At 40.1% G+C, this 12,594-nt stretch overlaps 1 protein-coding gene across 1 annotated transcript; it reads left to right on the top strand.

Annotated features, from left to right (window-relative positions):
* The first annotated feature begins 9,178 nt into the window (after positions 1-9,178).
* LOC149166454 (GDSL esterase/lipase At4g28780-like) lies at positions 9,179-12,093 on the top strand. Its single transcript, XM_089431346.1, has 6 exons — positions 9,179-9,301; positions 9,429-9,715; positions 9,902-10,029; positions 10,946-11,173; positions 11,294-11,549; positions 11,639-12,093. Exons 2-6 carry the CDS (start codon positions 9,469-9,471, stop codon positions 11,866-11,868), a joined length of 1,089 nt encoding a protein of 362 aa, XP_089287472.1. The 5' UTR covers positions 9,179-9,301; positions 9,429-9,468; the 3' UTR covers positions 11,869-12,093.
* Positions 12,094-12,594: the final 501 nt, after the last annotated feature.

The following is a 12,594-nucleotide window of genomic DNA, read 5'->3' as shown; positions in this document are numbered from 1 at the left end:
CAAATCTGAATAACTTATGTAGTCCTTGGTGACTTGGTGCAGGTGCTTCTGAAATAAATGCGCATGGGTTTCTGCTTCTTTGCTGTCCTGTGGCTTTGAATGCTTTAATTGTGATTTGAGGGCAAGGATGGGCTTATGCCTCTTGATTTGACTTTTTGGGGGCTTCATTAATGTGCAGGTGCTTCGAGCCCCTAAACAAATCCTTGCTGATACTCTTTGGCGTCTTTTCTTCCACTGATACTCTTTGACAAAATCTGGACTGCTGATCTGATGTGCTGCAGGTCTAATCACCAGTAAATGGCCGTTGTTCGGCCTCTGTATCAACTGGAATTGTCTTCTGCTCCTTTTGGTATGCTCTGTGAAGAAAACGGGTCATTTTTGCCTTTTCGGGCTTCCTGGGGCTGCATGATGAGAAGATTCCCTGAAGATTCTCCATTTTGGCCTAAAAAAAAACTGCCTCAGAATTGGATTTCGGGGCTCCAAAGTGCGATTTTTTGCCCTTCGCGCCAAAAAAGTGCTGATGACATCAGCAACGATGTGACATTGTACGGCGGACTACGTCAACAGGACAACGTGGCGGGATGACGTCAGCATGACGTCATCATGTACGGACGATGACATGGTAGGTACGGTGGCAGGGACACATGGCAGTGACGTGGCAGGAGGCCACGCAGGCAGGTGACTCGACATGGTGACTGGGCAAAGGGGGTGACGTAAGCAGTGACAGGGCAGAGGGTGACGTGGGATGTGACGTCACGGGCGGTAAGCGGTTTAGTGGCGCACCGCTTTTTGGGGATGGTGGTTTCGTGAGGGGGCACTCCGCCACAGCCCAACGCTTGACGCGTGGCGGGAGTACGGCGGGAATACCGCCCATCTCCCGGACGCTAAAGCTCGGGCGGTTCGGGGATGGGGCGGCCCGCCAGTCGTAGATCTGCGGGGCTGTGGATCAGACGGCTGGCGGCAAAGGTAACACGGCGGGGAGATACGGTGGGGGAATATTCAAAGAATATTCCTTTTTTAATGATGCGCGCGGGTGGGTTTAGACTTAGGGAATGGGGTTTTTATGTGAAAAAACGGCGCGGGTTAATATTTTATGCACAGAACGTAAGAAAAAGGTGCAAAAAATGGGTTTTTGAAGGTTTTTTAGGGGTTTTGGGCTAGGGAAGAGGTTACTAGCTGACCAGATGTTAAACTAGCTCCTTAATGACTCGAATGGGCTAAAAACAGCCCCAGATGGACCATTTTTTCTCGGACTTATAAAAATATGGCTATATTGCCAGGGAGGGGATATTTACATAGGGGGGTTATATGTACATAGCTTTGGTAGGGGAATGGGAATACTAATAGGGAGTTATATAATATTGTTAGCAGTTAATATGAAGATGAAAAGAGGGCACTAAGGTATGAGACCTTAGGCTTTGTTGGGGAAAAGAAGGCTCACAGATGATGAGTGAGCAGTCCTTGAGTGAAGCAGATCCTCACCAAGGTGAATGTCATGGAAATGATGAAACTGAGAGGCTCAAGCAGATCTTGACCTCTTGGGGGATGTTAGTAAGTGACTTGGGGGAAATGAGGAGAAGGGGAGGTTAGTGAATTCCAGCTTGAGTACCTCCTTTGAATGCAAAACTGCCTGATAACTATGATCTGAAAAGATAAGACATTGTGAGATACAAAAATTGATCATCAATCATCATTCTGCCACCGAATAGCTACGTACCCAACCTACTGTCCTAACATTTTTTCTTCTTTTCGTTTTGGGTGCACTTAGACTTGCAGACCCAGATTCACAATTTTTGTTTTGAATTTTCCTATCTAGATCTGCACTTATTTCTGCCAGGACCTAGATTAAACAGTTGGGTCCCTTTGATTCTCTACCTATCTACAAATATGCCAAGATTAAACTGTTTGGACAGATGCATTCTCTATATTCTAAAACTGGAAATTGAAACCTAGGGAGACCAAGATTAGACTGTTTGGACCTCCCTTAAATGAAAACTCTCCAAAACTGGGACAACTCAACAAAATGAAATCTCAGCAGTGGCATTTGGACTAGCACACTCTCATGGTATCTTCTGGAAATATGGAACACTGTAGCTTGCCAAGTATGACATATTTGGCATGTAAAAATGTCAATCATGAAAAATGAAACCCTGTTGCAACAGGAGGCTAACAAGGGCCATAGATGTTGATGATACGAATAGGGAAACCCAGCTCCCCCAAGAAGATGTCCATTCCAAGGAATCCTCTGCCCCCCCATGAGGAGAGAGGCTTGCCTTTTCTAGGGTTTATGCCAATGGCCAGACCTCCTGACCGGCCACTAGCATCCATACCTTGAAATATCCAACCAGGGAGAAGGGCCTGAAGGGTTCGCACCGCCACCTCCGAGGTGCATAGGGTCTCCTGTAGGAAGAGTATGTCACATCTGGATTCATGAATCAGTCGTTTTAGAGCCAATCGCTTTTTGGGGTTGGCTAATCCCCTACAATTGAAGGAGAGCCAAATCATGGGGAACCACTTGCCAGGGGCTCAATTGCTCTAAGTGCCCGTTCAATGGTGTATTGTCGCCCCTGGGCGACATCAGCTACAGCGCTTTGAATAGCCGAGTTGATTTTTGATGGACGACCCCTCTTTGGCTTGCGGTATCGACCTGGGGAGGAACCCAGTCCAAGCAATCTGGTACGGGCCCGAGGTCTGAGATGGTAGGGATGCGATCCGGAGCCGGCCGGGGAGGATGAGGGATCGGGGAGGCCCTGCTCCAACTTGTGAGAGGAGGGTGTGGTGGAGAAAGTAGGGGGGGGCAATTGTGCAAAGGATGGAAGGAAGCGGTGCCTGATCAATATGAGGGGACAGCAAAGAGGTGTGCATAACAGAATGCAATACTTCAGATAAATTATGAGAACATATGGGAATAGATGCATTACCCGGATGAGATGATGCAGTCTCCGCTGTCTTGGACCGGGTGCGCGGCGGAGCAGGAGTGGATGTAGCCTTCCTTCTGTTGTTGGTCTTCTTGGTGCCTTCTGATACCACATTTGCTGGAGTCTCATTATGAGTCAGATCCCCTTCCGCAGGATTGTTTACTCCTTTGTTTTGATCCACTGTAGGCTGCTGTCTGGGTCCTTTTGTATCCTCGGATGTCACCCCCGAAAGCAGAGGGCAGTCTTTGTACAGATGGCCAATTTTGTGGCATCTACGACATCGAAACGGGACTCCTTCATAGTCCAGCAGTTGCTTGCACGAGAAGTGTCTGCGATGCAGGGTGATTTTCTCCTCCAGTCCTGGCCTAGTGTCAAGGTGAACCAGGATGCGAGCCATGGTCATGATTCCAGTTTGCTCATAGGATTTGTCATGCTCCAGGTAGGTGCCCAGCGCGTCACCTATTCTCTTGAAAACTTGCGGAGTCCAGAATTGCATGGGCAAACCTGGAAGTCGAACCCATATAGGTCCGGCACCCAATTGTTCTCGCTCCGGGTCGAAAAGAGGATCCCAGCGCTTCAGCAGGACTGGTGCCAATTCAATATGCCAGTATTGGGAAAGTATCCATTGGGTATATTCGGGTCTGTGAAAGTGCAATGCAAACCAGCCCCTTGCAAGGACCCTGATCACTGGTAGTTCTTTTAGGAGAGAGCCCCAAATCTCCTCTGTCCATAGTTTTAATCTTTCAACCGAATAGGTACGACCTCTTACCCGGCCGACCAGAACCTTTCGGGCATTTTCCAGAGCATCTGCCATCTGAACGTCTTCACCAAATGTAAGATTGATATCCGAGTCTATAGCCCGAAGGCACTTGCCTTTTTTCAGTTTCTCCGAGCGCTTTCCAATAGGGAAATCCTTTAGTAGTTTGCGGCACGGGTCAGAAGTGTTGTGCTGTGCAGATCCCGCCGAGCGGGCAGGTAGCAGCGGCGTGTTAAAACAACCCGAGCGGATAGGGGAGCGGGGGTCGATACTGCTGGTGCCCGGAAGCAATGAACGGGGGGGTCGCTGAGCACCCTGGGGGTTCGTCGGCATCAATGAAACGGATGCAGGGTTTGAGGTCTGAGGAGGCGGAGGGGGTGTAGGCAAAGAGGGCAGAGTAGGGTTCTGGAGAGGCGAATCAAATGATGGAGAAGTCTGCAGACAGGTACCCAGAAGATGGAGCGTTGCCGGCGAGAGGGGCGGACATTCGAGAGCCGGGAGGTCTGCCAGGTTAACATCAGGATGTTTCTTCTTCCCCGAGCGCGGCAGTTGGGAATGTAAGGAGGAGGCAGCTGTCTCGGAAACATGTTCTTTTCCCCAGGGTTCCATGGCAGGGCGATTATTATATGCCCAAATGTCCTGTAGTGGCATGGGGTCCTCCTCGTAGTCCACGAGGTCCTCTTCGACCATGTTACCTGCCAAAACAGTGATGCCCTAGATAACCGACCAGGAAACCGACCGTCGGAGAGAAAGGGAATACCTGTTCGCGGGGTTCGACGAAGGAGAGAAAAACCGCAGGGTAACCCAGGTGCCAGGAAAACCGGGAATGGTTGGTGCGCTTGTGCCGGTCAAAGGTCCGTGATGCCTGCACACTGTCTGTAAACCGCCATGGAATTTGTGCGAGCCAGGGACGCCGCTAGGGTCAGGGTTCTGCCATTTTTCGCCTCAGAGCTCCGCCACTTCCTCAGAACTATTCTACCAAGGTTAACCTATTTCAGCGACTAAGATTAATTATTAAAATATAACTATGTATTTGAATGGATAGTAAATTATCTAATGTTTTTAATAGTTCCTTTATCATATATGTGAATTTGAATGGATCATAAATTTACATTTAACAAAAAAAATTACCACATTAAAATTCCAAATTAAGTAAAATTTTAAACAATTTTACTCTTTACTAAAGTCAATGTCATTTCTTAAATCAAAGGGAAAAGGTTAATTCAATACAAAGAATCCAAAATGTTGCTCCAAAATCTTTTAATATTTCTTTATCTGCAAGATCTAGCGTAAACATAACGTAAACATTTAACATGTAATATTTAACATTTAAAATTTGCCATTTTTAATCTAATGTTATTTAAAAATCAATCTAATTATTATTATGTATAGACACAATATAAATTTAAAATGTAAGGAGATTTACGAACACTCAAAAAAGAGATATGGTAAATAAATAAAAATATAAATAAAGTGGAGGTATGATAAATACATAAAACTTACTTTTATACTTACACCATAGGTATGGTAAATAAATAAACTAGAGGTATGGTAAATAAATAAATCATCTTTTTATATTTACTCTATAAACCTCTTTATATTTACGAAAACTCAAAAAAAATAATAAAAAAAATAATAGGTGAAGCTTAGGGGAGGAATACCATTTCAATACCATGAACTAAATACCATATTTGTAAAAAAGGTATAGTAAATATATAAACATAAAATAGGTATAAAGAGGTGTGATAAATAAATAAAATATATCAAATAGAATTAGAAATCAAATTATATACCAAGTTTATAGGTCAAATACCATGGTAAATAAGTAAAAATATAAATAAACCTCTTTTTATATTTACTTCATAATCCACTTTATATTTATGAACACTTAAAAAAGAGGTTTTATTTAGGTGAAGCCTATAGGCAAATACCATGGGCCAAATTACTATTAACACCATGCAAAAAAAATAAATATTATTAACCCTAATATTAATATTAAATTATTATGAAACCCCAAGGGTTAGCTCAGTTGGTCAAAATTAGTGCCTCGCCATCGGGAGGTCACAGGGTCCATTCTCCCAGAAGCCCATGGGGTTAGGCCTAGCTAGTGGGCCGTGCGGCTAGATTCCCTTTGGGACAGCCTATATATTATTATTATTATTATTAAGTCTAATGTTCATATTAATATATTATAATATTAATATTATTAAATTTAATAACTTTAGATTAATACACATTAATTTTTTTTATATTATACTATATATTAATATATCATGATATGTATTAACTCTAGATATATATATGGGAGGGAAGAACAAAGATATAGAGTTTTAGAGGGTAAGAGAGAGAGGGAGAGGAGGAATGAAGAGAGAGAGGGAGAGAGAGGAGTAAGAGGGGTAGAGAAGGGTAAGAGAGGGAGAGGGAGACACAAATATGGAGACGGGAGAGAGAGAAGGAGAGAGGGAGGGGTATAATGAGAGGATTGGAGAGAGAGATGGGGCAAGAGAGAGGGAGGTAGGAGATAAAGGGAGAGAGAGGAAGGACGAGAGAGAGGAAGAGAGAGGGAGCGATAGAGAGATGGATTTGGAGGGGGAGAGAGGGAGGGAAGAATAAAGACATATAGAGTATGAAGTGGAGAGAGAGAGAGAGGGAGTAACAGGGGAGATAAGGAGAGAGAGTGTGTATGTTTATGGGTGAGATAAAGAGACAAAGAAGGAGAGAAGGGGGGAGAGGTGGAGAGAGAAGGAGAGTGGGAGGGATAAATTAGCATAGAGAGAGAGAGAGAGAGTGATGGGGGAAGAGAGAGTGAGGTAGGAGAGAAAGGGAAATAGAGGAAGGATGAGAGAGAGGCTTAAGAGAGAGGAGGAGGGTGATGGGGGAAGAGAGAGGATTGGAGGAAACATATATATATATATATATATAGAGAGAGAGAGAGAGAGAGAGAGAGAGAGAGAGAGAGTGAGAAGTGGAGAGAGAGAGGGAGTGACAAGGCAGAGATGGATAGAGAGTGTGTATGTTTGGGGGTGAGATAAATAGACAAAGAAAGAGAGATGGAGAGAAGGGGGAAGAAAAGGAGAGAGAAGGAGAGAGGGAGGGAGGATGTGAGAGAGTGGAAAGAGGGAGGGAAAGAGAGATGAAGTTGGAGGGGGGGAGAGAGGGGGTAAGAAGAAATACATAGAGAGAGAAAGGTGGAGAGAGAGGGAGAGGATGTGACAGAGTCGAGAGAGGGAGGAAAAGTGAGATGAAGTTGGACGGGGGGAGAGAGGGGGTAAGAAGAAATGCATAGAGAGAGAACGGTGGAGAGAGAGAGAGGGAGCGATAAGGGAGATGGAGAGAGGGAGAGAGGATAGTTGGAGGAAAGAGAGAGAAGTGGGGGAGAGGGAGAGAAGGGGAAGAGAGAGAGGGAGAGGAGGAGGTAGGGATAGATAGATAGATTGGAGAAAGAGAGTGTATGTTTTGGGGGTGATATAGAGAGACAATGGGAGATAGAGATATTGATGGAAGGTGAAGATAGGGAAGAAGAGAGACATGGAGAGATGGAGGGATAGAGAGATTGATAAATATGGAGTGAGAGAGCATGTGTGTTTGGGGGGGTGAGATAGAGAAAAAGAAGGAGAGATGGAGGGAGATATATATATAGATGGAGGGGGAGAGAGGGAAGAATATTTTTTGCACTAGATGCATTGATTTCAGTGTAAATGGTGATTTCTAATCCTACTTGATTGCTTCCGCTAGATGCATTGATTGTAGTGTAGATGTTGATTTCTAATGATATTTCACTGCTAGCACTAGATGCATTGATTTCAATGTAGATGATTTCTAATCCTATTTGATTGCTTGCACTAAATGCTTAGATTTTAGTGTAGATGGTGATTTCTAATCCTATTTGATAGCTTGCACTAGATGCATTGATTTGAATGTAGATGTTGATTTCTAATTATATTTGAATGCTTGCACTAGATGCATTCATTTCAATGTAAATGATCTCTAATCCTATTTGATTGTTTTCACTATATGCATTGATTTCAGTGTAGATGGTGATTTCTAATCCTATTTGATTGCTTGCACTAAATGCATTGATTTCAGTGTAGATGTCAGTTTCTAATCTTATTTTCTTACTTGCACTAGATACATTGATTTGAGTGTAGATGTTGATTTATAATCTTATTTGATTGTTTGCATTAAATGCATTGATTTCAGTGTAAAAGTTATTTTCTAATCTTATTTGATTGCTTGCATTAGATGCATTGATTTTAGTGTAGATGTTGATTTTTGATTTGATGCAATTGGATGTATGATATTACATTAATTTTGAAGTGATTGGATTAACAATGTGCATTGAATTTCAGTGTAAGCACAAAAAATTATTGACAATGTACATTGATTTTTGTGTTATAGTAATTCAACTTATTAATATTGGAGAGAAAAAGAGACAAGGAATGGTGTTTACTACAATAGCTCGAGCTAAAGATTTAAATGGTTTACGATTTCAACTCTCCTTTTCATATAATCGATATGAAAAGATGACAAAACTAATAAGGGTGACAATAAGAATGACAAAACTAATAAGGGTGACAATAAGAATAATAAAAGAAAATAGTTTGAGATGGATAACAATAAATACTATTTATAATTGACTACATTTTTATTATTCACATTTTCTATCACTATTATATTGTCACTTATCATTCAAAATTCTTATTTCATCATTTTTTATCATTAAAGTTATTAACAATATTTATCATCTCAAAAAGTGAGGTAATTAAGAAAATTTAAAATTAAAATAATTTAAAACATATTTAGCATATTTAAAATGATTATATTACTATTAGATGTATTTACATATTATTGGTATAATTAATCATATATTTTCCTTGCAACAGTGTAGATCCTTTTAATTCCAAATCTATCAAAAGTTGATACGGATCACATCTCTCTAGGTGTAAACCTTTCCGAAAAAATAAATTTGAGCCTTGAGAAATTTGATCATTCTAGATGCTTGATAAATCTAAAGTTAAAATAAATCTAGTCTAGTTGCTAATTCAAAATCCCCTCTTACGATTCAAAAAAACTTAGAATCCCCTCTTACCATTCAAAAAACTTAGGAACAATCTATGACTTCGACGAATTCATGAGGTATTACTCTTGATACGCTCCGTTTTCTGTGAATATTTTTTAATTTCTATGAAGTATTGAGTTACCATTATGACTTACTATTTTTAGTGGTTGATGATCGATGAACACTAGGTTCCAGCGTCGTGGTTGATGGACAAGAAGTAATTGCGATGAGCAATTGGGCATTTGGCATTGCATTTCTCATGTTTAGATTCTGCATGAGAACGTTTATTAGCCTGCCTCGCTTTCAATTGATGAGATCTGGAAGCTTTCAATACTCTTAATTTCTCACATTCAATGCTTGCATGAAGGTCCAATCATCTGGCTCAAGGCGGTGTTATGAGATTCAGCCCCGGTTTTGTCAGTTGGAGCCAGTTTTTATATATATATATATATATATATTTGACAGAGTAGCCATTGTTGCTCGAATCCCTGGGAGGCAACTTCAAAAGCAAAGAGCGCATATATCCGAAACATTATAGTCACTGTGGAGGAACTTGCTCGTGAACAGGTTCACTTTTCTCTCCCTTTCCACTTTTATTGCTAAGGAATGTGATACATCAAGCTGCTTGCTTGGTCAATTATTTGATATATTTATAACTGAACTATGTGCACAATTGATATTGTAACGTTTACAGACTTTTGGAACCAGTCAAGGTTTAAATTCTATTGGTGGAGATGGGGAGTACGTTCATTGGATTGATTAGTATTCTACTGATCCTATCAGCACTATGGAGTATTAATAATATTGGTGAAGCTGCTGCTTCTGCTCCCATGATAGTATTCGGTGATTCCCTGGTCGACCAAGGGAACAACAACTATCTCTTCAGCATTGCTAGGTGTGATTACTTACCTTATGGGGTTGATTATCCAGGTGGTGCCACTGGAAGGTTTTGCAATGGTAGAATCATCTCAGATTTTCTCAGTAAGTGAACATATATTTATTTATGCTTTTCTGTGCACTTTCTCTCTGGATTTATTGATTGAGGTTTTCAGGTCTAGAAAGATTGTTTCGTGGCATGGTAAAGTTTATGGCTAATATTTTTTAAATTGTGTAAGTTTCTATCTTCCAAATCCGTTCAGTATAATTTATCTCCGTATGCAAAATTAGGTCAGCTAATGGGCACAGAGCCGATTCTACCGTGGCTCAGTCCGCAGATGAATGGAGATAGACTTCTCAGAGGAGCAAATTTTGGATCAGCTGGATGTGGTATTGCGGACAACACTGGATCTATGTTTGTAAGAAATTTGTTTCCTTATAATAAAAGCATAACTATGTAGGAAGTGTTGAAGTTATCTAAGTTGCAGATTTTGGAAATATTTTTGGATTCAAAGCACAGTGAAGAGGTTAAACAATTGACCTAGATTTGCTGAGGTCAAATTCTAGGATTTTGTTGAAATTTGTTATTAGAATAAGAAAACTCATGTAAATTAACATTGAATTTGTTTCGTCCTTAAATAGGTTATATTGGAGAATAATACCATAGGTAAACTAGTGCTTTGTCATAAACTTGGAACATGAAAACACTTGACCAAACTTACCTGAACCACCCTAATAAGCCTCTCTTAAACTTGACTTTGGACCAAATCGTTCATCAAGCATCTCACCTAAGATCTCAGGTAATATTGAGCTTACTTGGGATCCCAATGACCACCCAAACCAATTAACATGGAATTTTTTGAGGTTTAAATAAGTTACATCGGAAATGATTACCATGGACAACACCTTGGATTCTTATAAATATGGAATGCTTGCCGGAGAAAGACATTCCTCCCAACCATAAGCTGCTTATTGCACTTGGTCTCTCTGCAATAGAAGCTACTCCTGAGATGGGGCTATGAATCCACAAGGGAGATATACCAAGGCTGGGTTCACTCTCTTCCACACAGCAGCCCAATCCCCAAAAATCACTGGTTCAACTACCATTATTGCATTTCCCAATTCAAAATACCAAAAACCTGAAAATATAAACCTCGATGTTTTTCACCTTGATATGCAATTCCATTGCATCTGGTTTTGCTTAAGGGAATGAATTTCTTCATTATGTTTATTTAATCGAATTGCAATTTGTATAGCCTGCACAATATTATAATCTGCATTCATTAAATCAATACATTCATCACTCATTAAATCTATGAATTTATCTTATTACAGATAGGTCGATTGACAATTCCAAGGCAGCTAGAAATGTTCGGCCAATATCAAAATGCTCTGCAAAAGCTGATAGGGCAGTCGGCGGCCGCAGAGCTGATACGAAACGCCATCTACAACATCAACGTTGGAGGAAACGACTGGATTAACAATTACGTGGTTTCTAGTTCACGTACTCCGGCTTCTGACTACACAGATTTCTTGATTTCTACATATGCACAGCATCTGAAGGTTTATATTCATTTCTCCACTCTAGATATCAGATCCTTTGCAATTTCTGCAGTAACTTAATTGTTCACATAAATTCTTTGTTCATTTGTAATATTGTTTGTCTGGATTATATTTACACAGAAATTATACAGTATGGGAGCTCGCAAGATCGTTGTAACCAATATAGGACCAATTGGATGTGCCCCATCTATGTTGAACAGATTCAACCCTCCAGATGGGCAGTGCGTTGACACTCTGCAACAATATGCCATGCATTTCAATGGCGCTCTGAAACTGTTGTTGGACCAACTCACAGGGGAGCTGCCTGGTTCCTTGTTTGTTTACTCTAATGGATTTGACATGATGATGGACTTCATCAAGAACCCCAAAGCATATGGTCTGATCAAACACCAAATGATTAATAAGTATTGCTTTCAAAATTTATTACAAAATTTCAATTGATTCCATGAACGGTGGTTGTTGCAGGTTTTGAAGTGGTGAACCAAGGGTGTTGCGGGCAAGGGAAATATAAAGGATATCTAACATGCACCAGATTATCTTCTTATTGTGGAGATAGAACAAAATACTTGTTCTGGGATGCATTTCATCCCACAGAAACCACCAACATGTTGATAGCAAAGCGTGTTTTCTATGGACCTACTTCAGATATCATGCCATTGAATGTTCAACAACTTATCCATTTCAATCTCAGTTAAGAGTCGTCTTCTTCATCAATATACCTATAATTGTTAAGATAACATACTAAGCTCCTACTTTAATTGGAATGCTAGGTAGCCACTTTTCAACGCTATCAACATGCATGCTTCAAAAATTCTAGAAAGAGGCCATTATACCTTTTTGAAAGCAGTTTCAATAAAAATATTTCTATGTGATTCAGCTGTGAAAATGGTGGCCACCAACTGAACATTGGTATCAGTGGTTGCCTTAATTTGTAAGATCTACACAAAAATTATATGTTATATTGTCAAATTGTAAACATCATTTATTGAGCCATTTTGGAAGGAATATGTTATATTGTCAAATTGTAAACATCATTTATTGAGCCATTTTGGAAGGTTTTTAGGTATATATTTTCTGTTCTAATTTGTTACATAAATTTGTTGGAATCACAAGTTGAGTTATTAACTTTCCACAATTAATTTTATAGGTTTCTTATAGTGTTGAATCCATCTATATAATCAAAAACTCATTTTAAACAACATGAATTAATATTTGACCAAAATAATTTAGCCATACCCAAAAACTCTAAAATGTATAATGAATAAACAACACCATTTATTACTCATTATATATATGAGCATTTGTTTATTTCTTTGTCGTTAACCTTGTAGGAATGTTCATTTTGGGGGTTATATATTTATAATATAAAAATGATATGGAGAAATAATAATAATATTATTATTAACACTTTACGAATGTTG

Source organism: Pinus tabuliformis, chromosome 5_1 (genome assembly GCF_031772625.1).
Source record: "Pinus tabuliformis cultivar Carrire ecotype Pingquan chromosome 5_1, CPIR1, whole genome shotgun sequence".
Classification (NCBI taxonomy): Eukaryota; Viridiplantae; Streptophyta; class Pinopsida; order Pinales; family Pinaceae; genus Pinus; species Pinus tabuliformis.
Note: the sequence above shows the minus strand (reverse complement) of the source record. Positions and strands in the feature narration are given on the sequence as shown.